Here is a 23,532-nt window from a genome sequence, read left to right on the forward strand (position 1 = left end):
CACATCGGGCTCTCTGCTCTGCAGGGAGTCGGCTTCCTCCTCTCTCTCTCTTCCTGCTTCTCTGCCTACTTGTGATCTCTCTCTGTCAAAATAAATAAATAAAATCTTTAAAAAAAAAAAAAAAAAAAAAAAAAAAAAAAAAAAAAAAGATCGTAGCTCATTTGAAGTGCTTCATTGGATTCCTTTATCAATTGTCTCATATATCACATTTCTGAGTTTAATTACACGTTAATGCCACACTTACACTGCTCCTAATGCTTTGCAAACACGGAAGAAAGTTCCTCTGGGGAGTGTACTCCTGCGGTGAAATTGTGGGTCATGGAGGACCACCATGCCCAGTCACTGTTCATCCCCAGCAGCTCCCCCAAATGACCCACAGATGGTGCAGGGCACAAAGGTTCCTGTTCCCTCACTTGGTTGCTTATATTTGATGTCACCCAACCGTCTTTCTGTTGGCTGTTCTGCTTGATGGAAAATGTGGTGTCTCTTCAGACTCTTCCTGGGCGTTCCAGTTCTCCCCTCTGGGCAATGCCCAGCAGACCCTTTGACCTTTGATGTTTGATATTTGGTCTTTCTCATGGTGGCCCCTGGAGGGACTAAGTGCTATCCTGCCCCACTCCCGTCTGCCGTGGCCGCCCCCTGCCGCTCATTGTGACGCCAGCCGCGGGCCGGGTCTCCCAGGCGGGCAGCAACGGCGGGACACAGTCCCTGTAGCTATGGCAGAGACGCAGGAGCTGCTGCTGCAGCTGCAGAAGGACAACCGCGACGGGCGACTGCGGAAGCAGGAGCTGGAGGAGCTGGTGCGCGGGCTCGAGGCCGAGAGCGAGAGCCTCACCGCGCGCCTGCAGGACCTGCGCGAGCGCGAGCGCAGGTGCGCAGGAAGGGCGGCTCGATGGGGAAAAGCAGTCGCGCAAAGGTCGATTCCACCGACGGCGGCACCCGGGCCTAGGCAGAGCCGCCCGCCGGCCCGTCGGTTATTCCTCTTCGCCGGGGCCCGAAACCCCCGTCCCCATCTATTCAGGAGACCCACGAAGGGGAGGGGGCGGACCCCCAGCTTGGGCTTCCTCGGGCCCATTCGCAGCTGGCCTTTCCCGGGGGCTGCGGGAGCCTGAGCACCTGCCGCCTTCCGCGGTGGCACCACCTCAGTTTCCCCTCTGCAGCCTGCAGCGGAAGCAAAGCCAGTTGGCGCGGACCCTGTGCGGGGAGGCGCGCGAGGCGGCGCGGGAGCACGCGGAGAGAGCTCGCGGGCTGCTGGAAGCCGCGGAGCGGCGCCACCAGGACTTGGTGGGGACCAGGCCCTGGATGGGGCGGGATCGACGGGGAGGGCGGAGGCGGGGCCCTGGGTGGGTAAGGCCGGCCTCGAGGCTGCGGTCTCCGAGAAGCCCAGGCAGCCTCCTCGACCCCCTCCGCAGGAGCAACGTAACCGGCAGCTTCAGGAGCAGTGGGAAGAGCTGTCGAGTCAGGTACATTAAGGAGACGGCCTCGGTCTCTAGCTTCCCCTAGGAAGTCCCACTGTCGTCCTCGCCCCCCTTTTGGTGCCCTGTCCCCTCCTCTCAGGACATTCCCCTCTCCTCGAAGCCCCGCAAACTCCACCTTCATAAAACCCATCTCTAGCTCTTCTACTACGGAGGGGAACAACTGAGTCAGCAGCGCGCAGATCAGCGACTGGGGACTCAACTGATGGCGTTGCAGGTTGTTTGGGTGGGGCCCCCAAGATCCGAGCGGAGGCGCGGGCGGGGCCATAATGACCTGGGGGCGCGGAGGCTCCCTGAGGGGCGGGGGTGGGTAGAGAGGAGGCTTGCGGGGGAGTCCCGGGCGTCCTGGACTCCTGACATTCCTTGGATCCGTCTGAAGAAACAACTGGAGCTGGTGGAGGCCAAGCACGCCAGGCAGGCGGAGAACCTGCGGCAGGTGAGGGCGGGGCCGGGGCCTGAAGGCGAAGGTCGGCTTCGGGTGTTGGGTGGGTGGGTGGGTGGGTGCGCAGGTGCGGGAGGATGGAGGGCCTGGCGCTACCCGGAGTCTCATCAGGGCTCCCCTCATCCCAGGGCGCGCAGCGGACGGAGGAGGCCTGGGCCAGCTTTCAGGAGCAGAGCGGAGTCCTGCAGGTACCGAGAGCCGCTCACGTCCCGACACCCCTCCAACCCCGGAGCTGCGGCGACCCCCAGTGCCCGCTCCCCCGGGTGTCTCCTCCCCCAGTCCTGAGGCCTCACTCCCACTCCCTCCAGGAGCTGCAGGCAAAGGTGGCGGAGGCAACTGCTGCGCTGGACGCCTCGCGGGACGACCCGGATCTGTAAGGGGGGCCAGGACTGTGGTGGTACGGTGGGGCGGCAGTGGGGCTGACTTAGATCGCTCACCTCGATGCCCTTCCCTGCAGGTGCGACTCCCATCCTCTTCGGGGGCAGGACTGCGCGGGCTCGCTCATGGAGGAGGTGGCCGAGGCTGACTGTGTGAGCGCGAACCCGGACCCGCTCTTCACGGGGGTCACCCGCACCCACGGGGCTCCGCCTCCCCTCGAGGTCCTGCCCCCTGACGGGCCCGCGACTACCCAGACCCGTACTCTGGGGGATGAGGGTTCTGGTCCCTTACGACTCCCGCCCCCTCCATGAAGGACCCGGAACTCGTGGCGCCCCCGCGCCGGGGCCGAGCTAGAAGCCGCTCCCTCTGTCCGCAGGAGATGCGGCTTTCCACGGGCACCGGCAGGGCTGGCATCAGGTGAGTCAGCGGGCAGGCGGCGGGCGCGCTGGGCTCGGGTCCACCCCACGACTTACTCTCCACCGCCCCCTTCCCCTGTCTGTCCATCCGTCCTTCGGTCCGCAGGCTGTGGGCGCTGGGCGCGCTGCAGACGCTGCTTTTGCTCCTGCTCGGCTTCCTGGCGCTGCCGCTGCTCTACCTGATGCTAGTGAACCCTTCGGCCCTCCGCCGAGGACTCCGGTACCTTATCTCGGACACCACCTTCCGCCGCCTGCGCTACACGCTGTCCCCGCTGCTCGAGCTGCGCGCGCGCGGCCTGCTGCCGACCTAGCGCGCATCACGCCGGCCGCGGCCGCCTGCACCTCTGTCTCGGTGTGGTTTCTGGGAGCCTGGGTGGAGGCCGAGGGGAGACTCTCGGGGGTGGGTCATGTGTTCCTTGGCCCAGCGGTCCTAGCACCTTGGTCTCAGCGGGTGCAAGGCCTTCCAGGCGGTTCTTGGGGTTGGAGAGGCTGCCCCGGGCTCCAGCTGGCAGAGCCCTAGACTTGCGCAGGAGCCCGGCGCGCCCTCTTCCGGCACCCGAGACTTGGGGTAGGGACTGGGGGTTCGCACCAAGAACTCCCGGGATCCCTCTTCCTACAGCGCCTGCTGCCGCACCAGAGCCACCTCGGAAGTTGGTCAGTATCTTTTTGCTAAACTTGGTTTTTCCCTGCTAGTGAGCCTGGGGTGGGGGTGGGGGGCGGGGGAGCAGGCGGGTCAGGTCTTGGTCGGTGGAGGTTGGTGGTTCCCCCGGCCGCGTGGGGGGTTATTGAGGTCCCCGCAGCATCCGTTGGTTTTCTTGCGGCAGGTTCTTCAGGGCACCGGCCTGGGCATTGGTCTCCTGTGGTCCCCTTGCGGAACGTGCTGGTCCTGCTGGCGTCGCGCGCTCCCCGCGGCGGTCTTCGTTGGGAATCGTCTTTTTATAAATAAAAAGTCTACCTAAAGGTAGACTGTTCTGCTTAGTGGAAATGATGAATCTTGAGTTTTGTGGGTTTTTTTTTTTTTTGATACAAATACTACTTTTATTCTTTACGGTTTTTGGTAGTGAAATTGTTCCGTGTATCTCCTTGTTGCGGGCGCGCGTGCACACACCCAGCGACACGCCCCCCTCCCCCCGCCCCGCAACACACAGGTTTTGACAGTGGTCTCCAAACAATCGTTTTCTTATTGATGTGTAGGTATTTAAGTCCTTTTGGGGTTAAATTTGTTTATGTAATCCTGTGTATAAAATTTCATCAAATTTAGAAATTGTGTGCTATGTCCTATAAAAATCCATTCCAGTCCAGAAATTGTAATACATACGGTAAATACCTTTAGTTGGTGTAAACATTTTGTTCATACATTCATTATAACATTTTGTTGCTAACCACTTTATGGTTTCATGCATAAATGGGCATTTGGGTTGTTTCCACCTTTTGGCTGTGGTGAGTAATGCTTCTGTGAACATTGGTGTATCAATGTTTGTTCTTTTGGGTAAATACACAGACTTGGAACTGCTGGATCATTGGGACTTCTGTGTTTAATGCTTTGAGGAGGAAGGGCTCGACTGCATTCCACATTTTACATCTCCAGGGCAGTGCAAAAGAGCTCTCATTTGCCCACATTCTCAACAACATCTGTTTTTATTTATTTATTTTAAAAAGATTTTATTTATTAAATCCTTATTAAAAAGATTTTATTTACTAAATCACCATGACTATGACTGACCCCAGCTGAAACCAAGAGTCACTTGCTTAACCTGAGTCACCCAGGCTCCCCCATTTCGTTTTTCAAAAAAATTTTAAAAATAATAGCCATTTTCACGAGTGTGATTTTTTTTTTCTTTCAATGTTTAGGCATTGGATTAACTTTGGGTGGTTTTTTTTGTTTGTTTGTTTTTTTAGATTATTTTCACTTATTTTAGAGTGAGAGAGAGCATGAGCTGGGGAGGAACAGGGAGGGACAGAAGGAGAGGGAAAGAATCTCAAGTGAACTGTGCGCTGGGGACCCTGAGATCATGATCTGATCTGAAACCAAGTCAAGTGCTCAACCAAGTCACCCAGGTGCCCCAGGCATTGTGTTACTTTTTTTCTTCCAAGTTTTTATTTAAATTTCTTATTTTTTATACTCTATAACTACAAAATTAAATCTGTGAAATAAGACTTTTTAGGGACATCTAGCTTTTATCCCAGCTCTCTCTACCCTGTTGCCTGCACTCCCTTAGAAGAAATATTAGGGGGCGCCTGGGTGGCTCAGTTGGTTAAGCCACTGCCTTCTGCTCAGGTCATGATCCCCGAGTCCAGTCCACAATGGGCTTCCAGCTCAGCGGGGAGTCTGCTGCTTCTTCAGACCTTCTCCCTTCTCATGCTCTCTCACTCTCTTTCAAAATCTTTTTTCTTTTTTAGAGATTTTTGTTTATTTATTTGACAGAGATCACAAGTAGGCAGAGAGAGAGGAAGCAGGCTTCCCGCTTGAGCAGAGAGCCTGATGCGGGGCTCAATCCCAGAACCCTGAGATCATGACCTGAGCTGAAGGCAGAGGCTTTAACCCACTGAGCCACCCAGGTGCCCCAATAAAATCTTAAAAATTAGGTTGTTGTAATGGACTCTTCTTTATTCCCTCTTAACTAAGTGAAATATACAGTGAGGACCTCCTCCGTTTCTTAGATGAACACGGGTGTACCCGGTGGACTTCTCTGCTCCCCTTTCAGCACAGGGCTCTGAGCAGTGTCAGAGGAGCTGTGTTCTTACCCACCTGCAGTGATGCGGTGGATTCCCACACTTTGCTATTACAAACAGTATCTTGGGGCTCCTGGCTCAGCTGGTAGAGCATGTGACTCTTGACTTTGGGTTTGTAAGTTTGAGCCCCACATCAGGTGTAGAGTTTACTTAAAAAATAAAATCTTTAGGAAACAAAACAAAACAAAAACCAAGCAGTATCTCAACAAGGAGCCTTCTGCAAACACCTTTGCATTTCGCCAGACAGTCTTTGAGATCAATTCCTGAAAGCTGGATTGTGGTCAAAGGGTGATCTCACACACAATAGCGCCAGATACTGCCCAGGTCGTCGTCCTACTTGGACTGTTTTCCATTCCCACCATCACTGGGTACGATGGCCCCTTTCCCCACAGCCTGGGTGATGGTGCATATTGTCACCCTGAGAGTCTGATGGGTGAGAAACGGCACTTTAGTGTACTTCCCATTTGCATTTATCTTATGATCAAGGTTAAGGATATTTTCATATTTCACGGCCAGTTGCCTATTTCTGTAAATATCATTTGCTTATCATTTTGCTTAAAATACAGGATTGAGGGTTTTCTTCTCTCTCAGTTGGCATTTTGAGATCTTTTGTAAATATTTACTGTTTGCCTTGTGCTATGTTTATGGTGTTCTTTTGCCATTCATACATTGTTTTGTAACAATTTACTTTCCTGTATTGGTTCTGGATTTTGGTAGGAAATTTCTCACTTCTAAGTGGTTGTTGAGGAAACTCACCCACCTCCTCTTCTAGCATTTGCATAATTTCATTATTTTTTTTTTAATTTTATTTATTTGACAGAGAGAGATCACAAGTAGGCAGAGAGGCAGGCAGAGAGAGAGGAAGGGAAGCAGGCTCCCTGCTGAGCAGAGAGCCCGATGTGGGACTCAATCCCAGGACCCTGAGATCATGATCTGAGCCGAAGGCAGTGGCTTAGACACACTGAGCCACCCAGGTGCCCCCATTATTTCCATTATTGCTTTTTTTTTTTTTTTAAGATTTATTTGACAGAGATCATAGGAAGGCAGAGAGGCAGGCAGAGAGAGAGGGGGAAGCAGGATCCCCACTGAGCAGAGAACCTGATGCAGGGCTCGATCCCAGGACCCTGAGATCATGACCTGAGCTGAAGGCAGAGGCTTAACCCACCGAGCCACCCAGGCACCCCCCATTATTATTTCTTAAAGTAATCTCTACACCCAAAGCGGGGCTCAAACTCACAACCCCGCGGTCAAGAGTAGCATGCTCTTCAGACCAAGCCAGCCAGGTGCCCCTTGCATGGTTTCTTAGTTCACATTTCAACCTCTAGTCTATTTTAGACTTACCATGGTTTATGATGTGAGGATCCTTTCCACTTCTGTAGGTAGTAGTTTTAGATCCAGCTTGTCAATTCCGTAAGAATGGGAATGTGAGTCCAGCACATTTAGAGACTAATTTGTAGGGAATTTAGTCTTCCAGTCCTCAAACACGATGTCAGTGTATGGTTTTCATTTATTTCAACAATGATTTGTATTTTTTTAGTGTAGAAGTCTCACACGTGTTTTGAAAATATTTTTTTATTTGAAAGAGACACAGTGAGAGAGGGAACACAAGCAGGGGAGTGGGAGAGAGAGAGAAGCAGGCTTCCTGCACACGTGGCTCAATCCCAGGATCCCGAGATGATGGCCCAAGGTGAAGGCAGACGCCCAACTGACTGAGCCACCCAGGTGCCCCAGGAAAGGCATTCTTAAGAAGCTGGATGTTAAGGAGAGAGATGCCATACCATAATTATATTTTCTCAGAATATCCTTGTCTTAGGGCTATGCTACCCTCATAAAAATGATTTGGGGAGGTGTTCTCTATTTTCTGGGAAAGTGTGTAACATTGGCATTTTTCTTCCTTAAATGTTTAGATCCATCCTGGCTTTATGATGAAAGGGAAAATTACCCCTAATAATTGTTGTTAACACAGAGAATTGTATGAATCATCAGTGAATTTTCCCAAAGGGAACACCTCTATAGAATAAGAAACAGAATGTTAATGTTAACCAGTGCCTTCATTTTTCCTCATGCCTCCCTAGTTTGCTCCCTCCAAAAGTAACTACTACCCTGATATTGGATACCATCAATAATTATGCCTGTTCTTGAACTTCAAATCGAGAAATGCAGTATGGGGACGCCTAGGTGGCTCAGTCCATTAAGCGTTTGCCTTCAGCTCAGGTTGTGATCCCAGGGTCCAGGGATTGAGTCCCACATTGGGCTCTCTGCTCAGCAGGGAGTCTGCTTCTCCCCCTCCTTCTGGCTCTCTCTTCCCCGGCTTCTGCGCTCTCTCTGACAAATAAATAAAATTTAAAAAAGAAAAGAAAACCACAGTATGTATGTTTTTGTGTCTAGATTCTTTCGATAAACATGGGAAGAGTACAGGACACCTGGGTGGCTCAGTAGGTTAAGCCGCTGCCTTCAGCTCAGGTCATGATCACAGAGTCCTGGGATCGAGTTCCGCATCACACTCCTTGTCCAGCAGGGAGCCTGCCTCTCTCTCTGCCTCTGCCTGCTTGTGCGCGCTCTCTGATAAATAAATAAATAAATAAATAAATAAATAAATAAATAAAATCTTAAAAAAAAAAACAAACCCATGGGAAGAGTAGTCCATACTGCCCGCTGCTGTGCACACTTCTTTTGCATTTTATTCTGCCACGTGAGTCACCACGGTTACTTGTCTCTTGTGGGAAGGGCATCTTGGTCACTTACGGTTTCTGGCTGTTATGAATAATGTGCCTCACAACATTCCTGTTTGTGTCTGTACCTCTGTTGGGTACCCATCTGGGAGTGGAATTACTGGGGCGGAAAGGAGGAGATGCTTAGCTTTAGTGAACGCTTTGGTTTTCCAAAGTGTTGAACCAGTTTACACACCCACCTGCAGCTGCCGGGGGTCCCTGCGGCTCCACTTGCTGTCTGTTTATGCTTCAGACATGCAGGTGGGTGAGGAGGGATCACATTGTGGCTTCAATTTGCATTTTGATGATGACTGGTGACATTGAACACATTTTATTATTATTCATTGGCTATGGGTAGTCTGTTTTGTGAAATGTCTTTTTTTCTTCTTTAAGATTTTATTTATTTATCCGACAGACAGAGATCACAAGTAGGCGGAGAGGCAGGCAGAGAGAGAGGAGGAAGCAGGCTCCCTGCTGAGCAGAGAGTCCGATGTGGGACTTGATCCCAGGACCCTGAGATCATGACCCGAGCCGAAGGCAGTGGCTTAACCCACTGAGCCACCCAGGCGCCCGAAATGTCTTTTTTTCTTTAAGATTTTATTTATTTGACACACACACAAAGAATACAAGCAGGGGAAGCAGCTGGCAGGGGGAGAGGAGGAGGGGGAAGCAGGCTCCTCCTGAGCAAAGAGTTCATCCCAGGACCCTGGGATCATGACCTGAGCCTAGGGCAGACACTTAACCAACTGAGCCACCCAGGCGTCCTGTGAAATGCCTCTTCAGGACTCCGTCTATTGTATTAGTCACTTGTATCTTAACTGATTGCAAATATCTTCCAGGGTATGTGGCATGCTGTTTTTACTTTTGTTTTTAACACACACACACGCATTTTAAGTAGGTGCCATGTGCAGGTATGGAGCCCAGCGTGGGGCTGAACTGATGACCCTGAGATCAAGACCTGAGCTGTGATCAAGACTCGGGCGCTCAACCAACAGAGGAACCCAGGTGCCTCAATGCACATTTCTTTTTTTTAAGATTTTATTTACTTATTTTTATTTTTTTTTTATTTTTTTTAAAGATTTTATTTATTTATTTGACAGAGAGAGATCACAAGTAGGCATAGAGGCAGGCAGAGAGAGAGAGGAGGAAGCAGGCTCCCTGCTGAGCAGAGAGCCCGATGCGAGGCTCGATCCCAGGACCCTGAGATCATGACCCGAGCCGAAGGCAGCGGTTAACCCACTGAGCCACCCAGGCGCCCCTTATTTACTTATTTTTAAAAAAGATTTTATTTATTTGATAGAGAGATTGAGATCACAAGTAGGCAGAGAGACAGGCAGAAAGAGAGGGAGAAGCAGGCTCCCAATCAAGCAGCCCAATGCGGGGCTTGATCCCAGGACTCTTGAGATCATGACCTGAACCAAAGGCAGAGGCTTAACCCACTGAGCCACCCAGGCGCCCCTTTTATTTACTTATTTGAGAGAGCAAACAGAGAGCATTAGCAGGGTTAGAGGCAGAGGAAGAGAGAAAGGGAGAAGAATACTCTCCGTTGAGCAGGGAGCCTGATGGGGGGCTCGATCCCAGGACCCTGGGATCACGACCTGAGCAGAAGGCAGACACTTAACCGTCAAAGCCACCCAGGTGCCCCACAACACATATTTTTTAAAAAGCTTATTTATTCATTTTAGGTAATCTATGCACACAATGTGGGTTTTGAACCCATAACTCCAAGATGAACAGTTACATGCTCTGCTGAGTCAGCCAGTAGTCCCTGTCATGCTTTTTCCTACAGTTGAAACTAATTTTTCCTTTATGATTAGTGCTATTTTTGATTCTAAGAAATCTTTGTGCATCCCAAGGTCATCAAACCATTTTCTTCTGTATCTTCTCCTAAAGGTCTTTTTTTTTTTTTTCCTAAAGATTTTGAGAGAGATCTACTTAGATCTTTACTGATACATACAGTACAGTATTACAAATGTATTTCCTCTTACGATTTTTTAAAAGATTTTATCTGAGAGAGAGGGGAGAGAACAGAGCAAGAGAGAGGAAAAGAAAAGGCTTGGGGGGAGGGGCAGAGGGAGAGGGAGAAGCAGCTTCTCTGCTGAACTTGGAGCTCAACACGGGGACAGATCCCAGGACCCTGAGATCATGACCTGAGCTGAAGAGAGATGCTTAACCAACTGAGCCACTCAGGCGCCCCTCTCCCAAGTCTTTTTTTCTTTTTAAAGATTTTATTTATTTATTTGACAGAGATCACAAGCAGGCAGAGAGGCAGGCAGAGAGAGAGAGAAAGGGAAGCAGGCTCCTTGCTGAGCAGAGAGCCCGATGCGGGACTCGATTCCAGGACCCTGAGATCATGACCTGAGCGGAAGGCAGCGGCTTAACCCACTGAACCACTCAGGCGCCACTCTCCCAAGTCTTTAAAGTTTACCTTGAACATACACCTCTATGGTCCATGGAATTTTTATGTCTGAGGTGAGGTAGGCAAGGGTTGTATTTGTTTCTCTGTAGTGGTATCCAGCTGATGCAACACCATTATTGGAAAGACCATCCTTCCCCTGCTGCCATGCAGTGTCTCTGTGTACGGGTTTGTTCCTGGACTTCTCTTCTGTCATGAGCCACGTTGTTTTAACTAGTGTAGCTTGAGGATGTCTTGATATTTAGGCTTGGGGGTCTTTACAATAAAAATAGCTGTATTTTATCTTTGTATGCCCCTATAAAATTTTTTTTTTTAAGATTTTATTTACTTGTGGGGCGCCTGGGTGGCTCAGTGGATTAAGCCGCTGCCTTTGGCTCAGGTCACCATCTCAGTGTCCTGGGATCGAGCCCCGCATCGGGCTCTCTGCTCAGCAGGGAGCCTGCTTCCCCCTCTGTCTCTGCCTGCCTCTCTGCCTACTTGTGATCTCTGTCAAAAAAAAAAAAAAATCTTTAAAAAAAAAAAAGATTTTATTTACTTGACAGACAGAGATCACAAGCAGGTAGAGAGGCAGGCAGAGACAGAGGAGGAAGCAGGCTTCCCACTAAACAGAGAGCCCGATGTGGAGTTCAATCCCAGGACCCTGAGATCACAACATGAGCCGAAGGCAGAGGCCTTAACCCACTGAGCCACCCAGGCACCCTGCCCCTATAAATTTTTTTAAAAGACATTTGAGAGAGAGAGAGAGAGTGAGAGGGCAGGAGCCCGTAGGAGAGGGAGAAGCAGGGGCCCTGCTGAGCAGGGAGCCCACCGCAGGGCTCGATCCCAGAACCCAGATGCCCCCCCACGTCTATAAATTTTAGATGTGTCAATTCCCACCACAGAACTTCCTATTTCGATTGTCATTTAGAGTGAAACTACAGATCAGTCTGGGGAGAACAAACCTCTGTATGATGTTGTCTTCCAATCCATGAATATGTTACTGTTTGTTTAGGTCTTCTCTCAACACTGGTAGTTTTCATTATTTCCTAAGACCCTTTAATCAGATTTATTTCTTGTTATTTGACGTTTTAGGATCCAACTGTAAATGATGCTATTTTGTTTGTCGTTGTGAGCTATATGTAGTACACATACACACACGACTTAACTTTCGTGTATGAATCTGTTTCTGATCACCTTGACTAGAGATAGTATTTATGGATTATCTGGATTTTCATGTACACAAATACCATTTCTGAGTTTTGTTCTTTCCATTCCAGATTCTGAAACTGTTTCTTTTTACTCCTCAGCAGGGCTGCTTAGGGCCTCCAGCACAAAGCTGAGCAGAGGCCATGAGAGCAGACACGTGTAGACTTTGTTCTTTGATATCTCACCTTTAAGCATGATGGGTGTTTTGCAGATGTATCAAGGAAGTTTCGGCTCTTTGGGGATGGCTTTATTTTTAGTGCACCCGACAACAAGTATAGACCAAGCTTCTCTAGTAAGCTCCTCAGAGGCAGGCTCTTGGATTGGTCTTTTGTCACCAACAGGAACATTTTTTTTGGTCATCAAAACAGGAACGTGGGCGCCTGGGTGGCTCAGTGGGTTAAGCCGCTGCCTTCAGCTCAGGTCATGATCTCAGGGTCCTGGGATCAAGGCCCGCATCGGGCTCTCTGCTCAGCAGGGAGCCTGCTTCCCTCTCTCTCTCTCTGCCTGCCTCTCTGACTGCTTGTGATTTCTCTCTGTCAAATAAATAAATAAAATCTTTAAAAAAAAATCTTAAAAACAAAAACAACAGGAACGTTATTGTTCTTTTTTAAAATTTCACTTTGTCAGGGCGCCTGGGTGGCTCAGTCATTAAGCATCCGCCATCAGCTCAGGTCATGATCCCAGGGTCCTGGGATTGAACCCCACGTTGGGCTCTCTTCTCGAGGGAAGCCTGCTTCTTCTGCTCCCACTCCACCTGCTTGTGTTCCCTCCCTCTCTGTCAAGTAAGTGAATAAAATCTTCTAAAAAAAAAATAAATTTCACATTGTCTTTAGTCTCTAAAGGGACCTTATCTTCTTGTCAGTTCATGGATTTAGGTTTTCTCCCCAGTATTATAAACAGCACTTCTAATTTTTCCAGATATACTATTTGCCACATTGCCAGAATCTTGTTATGTAGCATCTGACTGACTTCCTTTTTAATGCCGATTTGACAAGTCTTTTTAAGGATTGTGGTTTGGAAACATTTTTGCTACGTTTGAAAATATTTCTACCATTTTATAATGTGTGTATCCTGTCTTTTTTTATGCTCTCCCCACTCTTATCTTCTGTTTGATCTTTCCCCAAATTATACCCTATTTTATGGAATCTCCCCCCCCCCCCCTTTAAGGAAGCTCTAGGCCCAACTTGGGGCTGGAACTCACAATTCCAAGATCCGGAGTCAAATGCTGTATCGGCTGAGCCAGACAGGTGCCCCTCTGGTATCTCTTCATCTCTTCTTCTTGAACTTGGCTATCTCTGCCATCCACCCCAGCCACTGCCTTAAAGCCTGCTGCTCTGGTCATTGCCTTGAATCTTCCATGAACTTTGCATTTTATTTTACTTTTTTTTGTTTGTTTTTTTTAAAGATTTTATTTATTTATTTGACAGAGAGAGATCACAAGTAGGTAGAAAGGCAGGCAGAGAGAGAGAGGAGGAAGAAACAGGCTCCCTGCCGAGCAGAGAGCCCGATATAGGGCTTGATCCCCATGACCCAAGTGGAAAGCAGAGGCTTTACCCCACTGAGCCACCCGGGGGCCCCTGAACTTTGCATTTTAGTTCTACTCTTTACATTTCTAAATATTGAGGGTTCTTCCAGAGAGCTTTATGGTTACTGATCCTTAACTCAATTCCACGTAACCAGAGAACACGCATGTGCTGTGGGATGCTCAGAGCTGCCTTGAGGCCCAGCAGGCCGCCAGCCTGGGGTGGCGGAGGGCACCCTAGTGCCCTGCTGCTGGGGCTGGAGTGGGGTTTACACATGGTCTTCAGGTAAGGCAAGTGGAGGAATGTTCAGATCTCCTGTGTTCACTTTCTTTCCAGTTCTATCACCTGTGGAGAGAGGGCTGTTAAAATTTCCAACTCTAACCGTAGAATCGTTTGAATTCTGTCAGATTTTCCTTCATACACACACAATTGTAGACAGTAAATCCTTTTTTCTTGGTGTTCTTCACCTTAGGGGTATGGCTTTAGAGTCAAAGTGCCTCTTGGTCAGCATCTCGGTGGTTCTTCGTCCTTTGTCCATGTCGCAATCCTTTAACTGCAATGGTTAGTCCCTTGATACGTAACATATTAAAGATGCAACTAAGGTCGGCCGTCACAGGAGGACTCTGTCCCATTTGTTATTCCTTCCTCTTCCTTTCCTGCCTTCTTTGGGATTTTTTTAAAAATTATTTTTATTTTCTTTTGGATTTTTAAACTTACATACTGGCTTTAAAAAAAAAAAATTCTTTTAATGTACCAGAATTCATTGTTTATGCACCACACCCAGGGCTCCATGCAATCCGTGCCCTCCTTAATACCCATCACCAGGCTCCCCCACGTACCCACCCCCCACCCCCCGCCCCTTCAAAACCCTCAGATTGTTTTCCAGAGTCCACAGTTTCTCATGGTTCGTCTCTGCTTCCAATTTCCCTCAACTCCCTTCTCTCCATCTCCCCTTGTCCTCCATGCTATTTGTTATGTTCCACAAATGAGTGAAACCATATGATCACTGACTCTCTCTGCTTGACTTATTTCACTCAGCATAATCTCTTCCAGTCCTGTCCATGTTGCTACAAAAATTTTTTTTTTTTTTAAGGTTTATTTACTCGAGAGAGAGCCAGAGCGAGCATGGGCAGGGGGAGGGGCCGAGGGAGAGGGAGAAGAGAGAATCCTCAGGCGGACTCTCCACTGAGCGCAGAGCCGGACTTGGGGCTCAATCCCACGACCAGACCCTGAGATCACAACCTGGGCCAAAACCAAGAGTGGGACATGTAGTTGACTGCGCCACCCTGGCCCCATCGGCTTCTTTTTTCTGTTCTTACTTGTATTCGTATTTGCTCAGGACTCAGCTGTGCTTCCTGAAGCTGAGTGTTCGCGTTTCTCATCATCTCTGGAATCCTGCTGGAAGCTGACTGGAGCTTCTCCTTTAGCTTTCCTTTTCGCTTCATTTTTGGTACTTCTGTTCCCTCGGTCGCATTTCTCTTCACCTCTGTCCGCTCTATTCAACTGCTCTTTTGCATTTTTAACTTCGGTGACTTCTTTCTAGTTGCTCTGTGTCATCTGTTTTAGTTCGGGGTCTTTGCTTCCTGTCCGTGGAAGGGTCTAGAGGCCGTGGTAGGTGGGGGCAGACAGCTGCTGGGGGTGGCTGCATGAGGGTTTCGGAGTCTCGGAGCAGAGTACGTGGAAACAGGAAAAGGCTGGAGCAGAGGCAGGACACGGAGCCCCACCTGTGCTGACAAGAGATGGAGAGACGCGGGTGGGAAAGTTGGGGCCCCGTGCGAGAGCTGGAACAGTGTTCTTGGTGCGCCCGGGCCCCGAGAGGCTTCCTGGCCAGCCGCACTCATCCCCCCGTCCCTATACAGCCGTGCTCCCTTCCCAGCATATCTAGGAATCCCCCTCAGCTGAACATGCCCCTGGACACCACACTTCTGCTGGTTTTTATTTTGTTCACATTGGTTAAATCTTAAGTTGAATATAATTTTTTATACACAAGAAAATACTTCATGTACCTATGCAGTAAGACAGGTAGGGAATGTGCTGGGAATGTGTCCAGTGCAAATGTATTCACACCCATGCCGAGAGTGTCCTCAGATGATTGTCATTCCAGCCTCACACGTCACATGTGGGTCACGCCAGGAAGGAGTAGATTGCCAGGCTCTGCATGGTGTACGTTTGTCCTATTTATCCTATAAAAATAACTCCAATGGATGGGATGACGGGGTCACCGGCAGCTCACCCCCTTCGACCACACGCAGCAGCCGGGCTGTGGGGGTGTGCTCGCTCAGCTCCACGACTGCAGGATGGCTCGGCGGGGGAGGGGTGGTGGTGGGGTGGCCTCAACCGCTGGTCCGCTGCTCCCTCAGTAGGGGATGTCATTCTGATAGTACTGGATCATGTCGTAGGTCCGGCTCCTGGAAGGACAGTGGAGGGAGGCTGTAGGAGACCGTCTAGTTCTGGGCCCCTTCACCCCACCGAGTCCTTCACCACTGCCTGGAAAGCTGCACTTAGAAGGTGTCCCTTTTCCCCTCCCTAAAGGTGCAAATGCAAGATCGCAGACCCTCTGGCCTTCCTGCCAGCCCATCTTCCAGGGGACACACCTTCCCCCACCAGGGACCAAGGCTGTGTGAGTCCCGTTCTGCTCTGTCTCCTGCCAGGCCTCCTCAGCTGGAAGCCTGCCCTCTGTCCTGGGCCTGGGAATCCAACCACAGGAGCTGTCCCTGTGTCAGGGGACACTCTGGCCCCTGGCCTGGCATGTGGTACACAAGTGAGACCCTGTCCTCCTCCCCTGTCATACTTCCCAGCACAAGCCTTACTCTGCCAACAAAACAATCAGAAGAGACTTCCCCTGTCCTGCCCTCTAAACCCCTCTGGTCAGGTCCCCATGCTGCCCTTGAACCACTTCCTGTTTCTCTGCGGGCCATCAGGCCTGGGAGGCACTCAGCATTCCTCTCAGATTCCACCTCTGCCCCTCCAGGGAATCAGGGTGGGGAAGCTCAGCTCCAGTTCCTCCCAGGTGCTCAGCCCCGGCTCTGCTTTCGGAACCACCACCTTTTCTCTCCACTCCTGTCACAATGGCCAACTGGCCAGCCCCTCCCCCAGGCCCGAGGGTTGTGGGGTTGTGGGGTTGCTGTTGGGGCCCAGGCAGCAGCCTGAGGAAGGTGTGGGGAAGCAGGGGTGGGGCTGAAGCCTCCCCGAGCTCTTTCTGCTCTTCATCCAGCCTGCTGGGCTGTGCTCACCTCCCTGCCCCCCAGCCCCGTGCCCTCTGCACGCAGAGCTCCCCCGGCCTCACAGGCTGGGCGGCAGACAGGAAACTGGGCCTTGAGGCCTCTGCTGGGTATTCCCCTTGGCATATCCCTGGCCCCTCTATCCCAGCACCCTGTCACTCTGTGAGGACTCCCTTCAGGACTTGTGGGACAGAGAGTCCCCTGGGACACCAGCATCCCTGCCACCTAGCCTGGGCGTGGTGGCCCTGCAAAGGTGCCCAGAGAGCACTGTTGTGCGGCAGGAGGCGGGGGAGAGGAGAGGAAAGGGGACTCACCTGTTGCTGAGGAAGCAGCTCTGAATGACCTTCATGATGAAGTTCGCAGCCTCCCTCTCAGTCATGTTGGGGCTGAACCTGTGCCTGGGGGCGAGGGCCATGTCAGGTCTGTCACCCCCTCGAGGCCACCGTCCCCGTGGGGATGAGGGCTTGCTAAGAGATTGCACTCAGCATTTGTGGGAATTTGTTCAGGAGGGCTGGCCCAGGGAATGCTCCCTCTTAGGGACAGTTCTAAGGGGCATGAACACTGTCCCCAGCTGGTTCTGGAGGGCCTGTTCCCTTCTCCAGCACCACCCCCGCTGTGTGACCCCTGGACTGGGGGAGGACCAGCCCAAGGCCAAGCTACTGCAGCCTCAGGCCTGGGGGCAGGGTCGGCCCTGTGTTCTTGAGAAATGAAGGGACCCCTGGGATGTCTGCAGCCCGGGTGTGGTGAGAGGGCCTCACCCAGGAACCCTGTCTGCTTTGGGGTTCCCAAGAGAGTGCGTGGCCTTGATAATGATCACATTCACCAGCACTAAGGAGGCTCCCACCCGGAGGGGACAACTGCCCCCCAAATGGCCTGCACATGTGCCCAGGACCTACTTCAAAAGCTTGATTGTCTGGCCACGGAAGCAGGGCAGGCCCGTGTCCAACATAAGAGTGACAAGAGAGACGACTGCATCCATGTAGGGCCTGGGGAGGGGCAGGGAAGGAAGGGGAAGAAGGCTGGCCTAAGCAGGTTGACCCTGCTCACCGCCGTCCTGCAGCACAGCCCACACATGACAGCCACACACAGCGGCCCACCTACCCACACCTCTGTGGCTCAGTGGGGCAGCCCCTGCGGTGGCCGGACGCGGGATGCCCACACACCCTGGACTGGGCTGAGCCTCGTGCCTTGGTCCGCCCACCCCAGGCCTCAGCGTGGTTTCTGTGCCTGGCTAAGGAAGTGCAGGCGTGCAGCGTGAACACAGCCTGACCCTCTGAGCAGCCTTGATGTAGGCCCCGACAGACTCAGGACTGGAGTTCAGGTGCCACAACACTGCTGGGTGGCCTTGGCCGTGTGACACTCTGAAGCCAGGACAGTAAGTCTTCAGCGTGTAGCCCAGGGGATGGCAGATCTCAGGCTTGGGTGAACGGGTGAATGGGGTACTCAGAGCAGGGAGCCCAAGGTGCTGGCAGGCAAGGCCATGCCTGGAGACTACAGAATATGGCAGGACACTGTCGCTCAGAGCAGGAAGTTGCTGGCACAGATGGGCAGAGCAGTGACAGGAAGGCAAGGCCCAGGCTGCCCAGGCCAATAGGTAGCCCCTAGCACCTGGCCTGCTCTTCTGAACTGCGGCCCCTCCATCCACAAAGGGGCCTGAGAAGGGCCCATGGGACCTCCGAAGGCTGGCCTTGTGAGATTAAGTGGCAACCAGGACCAGCGCCAACCTGCCACTTTCCTCCCTGTGGTCTTGGTAACCCCACTGGCCCTTCCCTGGGGCTCACCGCACAGCCAGGTAGCCGCGGACACACATCTCCATGAACCATTTGAAGGGCGTGGCCTCCATCTTGCCCCCCATGATCATCACCATCTCATCTGTCAGCTTGATGTCTGGTTCCCAGCCAAGGTTGCCGCCGGGTGAGCTTTCAAACATGAAGCCGAAGTCTGCAAAACCCCCAAAGCCATTCTTGATAGGATCGGGTGCCAGGGCAAAATGTGGGCATGCTTCAGCCACGGGGTGGAGTTACTGGCTCCCACACCCCATGAGCTGGCCCCAGGCCGTGTTTTCTTGGGGAAGGTGGGGCAGGCGGTGGCAAGCAGGCAGGAGAGAAAAGAGGAAGTGGAGTTGGGGAGCCAGGCTGGAGCAGAAACGCTGGACGTGGGGCTGGGTGAGCCGTGCTCTGCCTGGTTCTGGTTTCTGACCCTAGAGCACTCCACACCCTGCCATCCTGCTGCTACTACTTACCCCCACAGCCTGGTGGCCAATAGCTTGGGCCTTAGAGCTAAACTCAAACCCTGGCCCAGGCCCTTCCTGGCTGGGTGACCCCAACATGTCTGGCTCTTCTGTGGGGGTGGGGACTGCTGTCCTGCCCTGGCCTCTAGCGGGTGAAGGGAGAAGAGGGCGGCCCTGGGGCGTAGCTGACCGATGTGGATGATGTGGCCCTTCTTGTCCAACATGATGTTCCCGTTGTGCCTGTCCTTGATCTGTAGCAGGAACAGCAGGAGGCTGTAGGCAGCCATGCTCCGGATGAAGTTGTAACGCGCCTGCATGGAGAGAGCCCAGGTGCTCATGGATGGTACCCCAAGGGCTGCACCTCCCGGGGCCTTGCGAGCTTTCTCCTGCCTCCCTGCCTGGGACCCCAAGGCTTGGCAGTTGTTCTCTGGGCTCTTGTTCCCAGCCTTGCAATCAGAGACCAAATCAGCAAGCCAGATCTTGGAAACAGAAGGGACAAGTGACTACATCTGGGGGTTCAGGAGCAGCAAACCCTTTCTCCCACACCCACGAACTTGCTTTCTCCTGAGGAGTCTATCTCAAGGTTCCTTTGAATCCCAAGGAAGGTTATGGGGTACACTGGTTTTACCCCCAAATGTATAAAGACTCAGAAAAGGGCAATGAGGAAGCAGGGTACTGGCCCACAGGCAGTGCTGGGTGTAGGCGGGATGGCATGTGCAAGCCATCTCAGGTCTGGGGCCGCCCTGCCACTCACCTGCTGGAAGGCCAGGGTGGACTCGTCCCCATACTGGCGCGTGAAGTAGTCGTACATGCCAAAGTCCGTCTGGCGGCCCAGCTGGTCCCGGGAGGTACAGTCGGGGATGCATTCAATCACTCCACACTGGGGAGGAAGGGCCAGATGCCGAGGCCTGCAGGTGAGACTCTTCTTGGCCTGAGGCATCGGGGGCTCCCCCGGGCTCTTGCACAGGGAACTTACCCCAGGAGCGGTGGCCACCACCCGGTAGGGGAAAACGAAGAGGTCCAGGCCAACCAGCTGGAAGATGTTCTTGAAAAGGTCAATAATCTGCAGAGCCAGCATGTCCTGGAGACCAGGGAGGCATGGGATGGTCAGCAGGCCGCCTGCCATGCTCTAGTTCACCTGACCCCCAGCAGTGAGGAGGGCGGGCAGGAAGGAGGCCATGGCCAGGCAGGAGCCTGAAATGTCTGGTCTCACTGCTCCTCATGCTGGGCTGGGCTCTCAGGACCATCAAGCACTGGGCTGAACTGAGGCCGCGCTGTCTAGTGGGGGACGTGATGGGGGTGCCTTTGTCCCAGGGCAGTTCCCTCTGGGTGGCAGGGGATGGACAGTGGGTGGGACCTACTGGAGAGGCCCCTGGGTTAGACAGAAAGCCCCGCTTTCCTCTGTGGCACCTCCGCCCAATGTGGGAAGCCAAGCTCTGGGTCTGTGCACAAGGTGCGGCCCTGCAGCATGCCTGGAGCCTCCGGGAGGGCAGGCCTGGCCGTTCACTACCTGCCGGCAGTCGTCTCCCACTTTGAAGATGGCTGCCTGCCACGAGATCTTTTGGCCATCAGCCTCCTGTGTGCCACACTCGTCCTCAGAGTCTGAGCGGCACCGCAGACCTGCATGGGGCGAAGAGGCAGCCTTTTAGCCTGGAGGCAGGGAGATGCCCTCTCTGTAGGGGTCGGGGCAAGCCCTGCTCATAGGCCCAGGGCCCTAGGAACCTTGGGGATTGTCTCTGCAAAGCCTAAAGAGACCAAAGAGGCCCAGCAGGCTCCTGGGGTTAGGGAGAGCCACAGAGTCAGGGGTCTCTTTCAAAGAATGTTTAGGCTTAAATGGAACTGAAGATGAAGCCCCCTTTTCACAGGAAGAGGGGACCCAGGCGTGTCCAGGACCAGTGGTGGGCACTATGAACTAGGGGGCAGGAGTGCATATATCTGTACCCTAGGGTACCGGGGAGGACTTGGGGGCCAGAGTGCAGGGAAGGCCATGGAAGGTCTGTCCCATACTGGCAGGGGGGCACAAAGCTCTCTGCTTGGGTTGACCAGTATCCCCTAAAATTCCTACCCACTCAAAACCACAGAATTGACCTTATTTGGAAATAGGATCTTTGCTTACATAGTCAAGTTCATAAGAATTAGGGTGGGCCTTATCAGAGCAGGACATGGGCACAAAGGAAGAAAGCCTCGTGAAGGCAGAGGCAGAGGTGGGAGTGACAAAGCTGCGGAGGATGGCCACGGCTTGCCGCAAGCCCCGGCAGCTGGGAGGAAGACATGGAACAGATTCTCCCCTGGAACCCTTCTGAAAGAGCACGGCCGTGCTGACACCATGATGTCGCACTTCAGGCCTCCAGAACTGTGGGGTAATATATCTCAGCCATTGAAGCAATCTGGGCCCGTGTCACTTGCACGGCACCCCCTGAAGCCCTGGGCCACTCAGCCTCAGGAAGGTGCCTCCTGGACTCAATGGCTGACCTAGGGCTGGACTCCAGGAGTCTCTGTCAGTCTACACCAGCTCCATGCCAGCCACCCCTAAACCAGGGCTCAGACTGAGAGCAGAGGGATGTCACCTTTCACGGGGAGCTGGTCATAAACTAAACACGCTCAAGGAAACTGCCATCACTTAGATCCCAAACCGTGTCAAAGATTCTTCACTGACCTTCTTTTTCAAGTTCGCTAACTCCACATCGTTTCACCTTAAATTTAGCCAGATATGGGGCTTTTGCGGCACTGAAAAACAACAGAAGGAGCATGGCACGGGTGTGGGAGCAAAGAGAGCCTGGTGCAAGGGAGCTACTGGACGGCAGGCGGCCTCTCACCTCTGCATGGGCGTCCCGGACTTGTAGTCAATGTCCAGCACGATGGCCTCAGGGTTGCTGGGCAGGTAGCAGCCTGAGGGACAGTTCGGAAGTCACAGGGAGCCCAACTGTGACCTCTTCCTCCCCCTACCCCCAACAGGGCTTCTGAATCCTCTTCTGGGACAAGGAAGATAAAGAGTGTCAGGTGAGAAGTGGCTCTGTGGAGAGGGACACTGGGCGCCCCAGGCCCCAGGCTGACGTGGGCTGGCCACCTCCCTGGTCCCCATGCCCACCCTGCCCGCCTGCAGAAAGAAGCCGGCTCATCAGCCAACCATGTGGCCTGCTCACCCGGCTGTACTTTCACTTCAGACAGAGCTGACAAGCACGCCTTCTTCCTCTCATCGCCTTTAGGGTAGGGCCTGAGAAACAGGACAGAGATGCTTTGCTTTGTTGCTGCAGGAACTGGCCTCTGGAGTTTCGGGGGGCAATGGAGGGCCCCTCCCGTCTGCCTCTCTGTTCCTTTCCTCCTAGTTCTAGCTACTACTGAGGGCCCTATTAGGCCCAATTCTTCCAGGAGGCCACCCTGAGGGGTCCTTGCCCCACACTCATCAGGGGCCAGGAGGCCCCGGGGGACTAAGGTGGATTTTCTGGTTGTCTTTCCCCCTCACTTGTGTGGGGTGTGTGATGTTGCTTCAGAGACGCTCAGGGGACAGAGCTGGCTCTGGGGCCTACGTTCAAGTGCTAGTTCTGTTGTTTCCTTGCATCTTGGCCTTGGGCAGGCCCCTGAGACCTCCTGCAAGCCTGGGATGAGGATGACAGTGCGGAGTACAATCAGGCGCCTGAAGGGATGCCCAGGAACACCCCTCCCACCTCTTCAGGCCTCTGTGGGCTAGAAGCTGCATCACCGCTGTATTTAGTACTGGGTCCAGGAAAGGCCCTCAGGACGTACGGTGAAACCACGAGGTGACCAAGGTGAGAGAAGCCTGAGCACCAGGGACAGCCTAGGGAAATGAGGCACCTGGGAGGAGAGGCGGCCTGGGGCCTCCCCTATGTCCTTGGTCAGCTGATGACTCCAGGGCCCCATCCCACACAAACAGGCAGGGCCCCCAATGCCCAGGGAATGTGTCAGCCCTCGCACATAGATGGCCCAGGAGATAAATCAGTAAAAGACACTGGAAGCTGCAAAGGAGTCCGGTTTTCCTAATACCCCAGGATGCTTCAGAACTTGGAGAGAGCAGAGTGGCTTCAAACTATGGGACATTATCCAAAATGAAACCAACATAGGTTTTCTGAAATTCACATGGCTGTGCATTTTGCTCTATTTTCAAGAGACTTGCCAGGGTAGAGATTCCCAATCCTGGCTGTTCACTAGAATCAGGGGGGCCCTCTAGGCAATCTCCATGATCCAGGACTGAGAGGTGCCACTTACTTGATGATGGCTGACACATTGGTGATCTTGTTAAAGAAATCAAATTCCCGCTGGTAGAAGTCCTTGGCTGGGCCCGACAAGGAGCCAGTGATCTCCTCCACTAACTGCTCCAAGAGGTCACCGATGTCAGCTGACAGAGAAACCAAGAGGGACAGCCTACAGCTGGGCCACCGAAGGCCCTCAGGGAAACCCCACACATTTGCCAGATACGCAGTCCAGGTGTTCAGGTGTTCCCCAGCACCCAGGCCAGCTCAACTGCCTCGAGAATGTGGTCTGCAGCTACCTGGAGGGTCTCTGGGACCCTTCAAGACCCCCCAGTCAAAACTACACTGACAGGTTGTTTGCCTTCCTTGCTGTGTAGACAACTGCAAGGCCAGGCGCAAGCAGCTGGCCGAGGTGCTAGTGGTCACTGGATCCTCATGGCTCTGCTCCCGTGGTGTCACTAAGAATGTCTCTGGTGAGGCGATAAGCAAGGACTAACTTGATGACACTCTACCCCGAAGCCATCTCTGGGATACCTACTGTGACGCCATGGGAAGTCACGCGGCAGTCGGCCGCATGGGAAGTATGTAGAAGCG

At 52.7% G+C, this 23,532-nt stretch overlaps 2 protein-coding genes across 2 annotated transcripts in view; one reads left to right on the plus strand and one right to left on the minus strand.

The window, feature by feature from the left end:
* The first annotated feature begins 686 nt into the window (after positions 1-686).
* Positions 687-3,589, plus strand: TMEM191C (transmembrane protein 191C). Its single transcript, XM_059409010.1, has 12 exons — positions 687-871; positions 1,161-1,284; positions 1,413-1,463; positions 1,615-1,692; positions 1,855-1,911; positions 2,046-2,105; positions 2,226-2,290; positions 2,375-2,447; positions 2,672-2,712; positions 2,818-3,063; positions 3,331-3,365; positions 3,536-3,589. The coding sequence occupies exons 1-10, from the start codon at positions 717-719 to the stop codon at positions 3,020-3,022; spliced, it is 909 nt and encodes a 302-aa protein (XP_059264993.1). The 5' UTR covers positions 687-716; the 3' UTR covers positions 3,023-3,063; positions 3,331-3,365; positions 3,536-3,589.
* Positions 3,590-15,193: 11,604 nt separating this feature from the next.
* The window catches only part of PI4KA (phosphatidylinositol 4-kinase alpha), a 116,938-nt gene continuing 108,599 nt past the window's right edge, over positions 15,194-23,532 (minus strand). Inside the window, exons 44-55 of the mRNA XM_059409011.1 lie at positions 22,955-23,084; positions 21,874-21,944; positions 21,547-21,619; positions 21,387-21,457; positions 20,241-20,350; positions 19,707-19,811; positions 19,485-19,610; positions 18,921-19,041; positions 18,282-18,441; positions 17,397-17,486; positions 16,815-16,898; positions 15,194-15,687 (exon numbers count right to left, since the gene is read on the minus strand). Of these exons, the coding sequence (XP_059264994.1) occupies positions 15,636-15,687; positions 16,815-16,898; positions 17,397-17,486; positions 18,282-18,441; positions 18,921-19,041; positions 19,485-19,610; positions 19,707-19,811; positions 20,241-20,350; positions 21,387-21,457; positions 21,547-21,619; positions 21,874-21,944; positions 22,955-23,084 (1,193 nt within the window). The 3' untranslated portion in view covers positions 15,194-15,635. The remainder of the gene's footprint in view (positions 15,688-16,814; positions 16,899-17,396; positions 17,487-18,281; positions 18,442-18,920; positions 19,042-19,484; positions 19,611-19,706; positions 19,812-20,240; positions 20,351-21,386; positions 21,458-21,546; positions 21,620-21,873; positions 21,945-22,954; positions 23,085-23,532) is intronic.

The sequence above is a fragment of the Mustela nigripes genome, chromosome 8 (assembly GCF_022355385.1).
Source record: "Mustela nigripes isolate SB6536 chromosome 8, MUSNIG.SB6536, whole genome shotgun sequence".
In the NCBI taxonomy this organism is placed as follows: Eukaryota; Metazoa; Chordata; class Mammalia; order Carnivora; family Mustelidae; genus Mustela; species Mustela nigripes.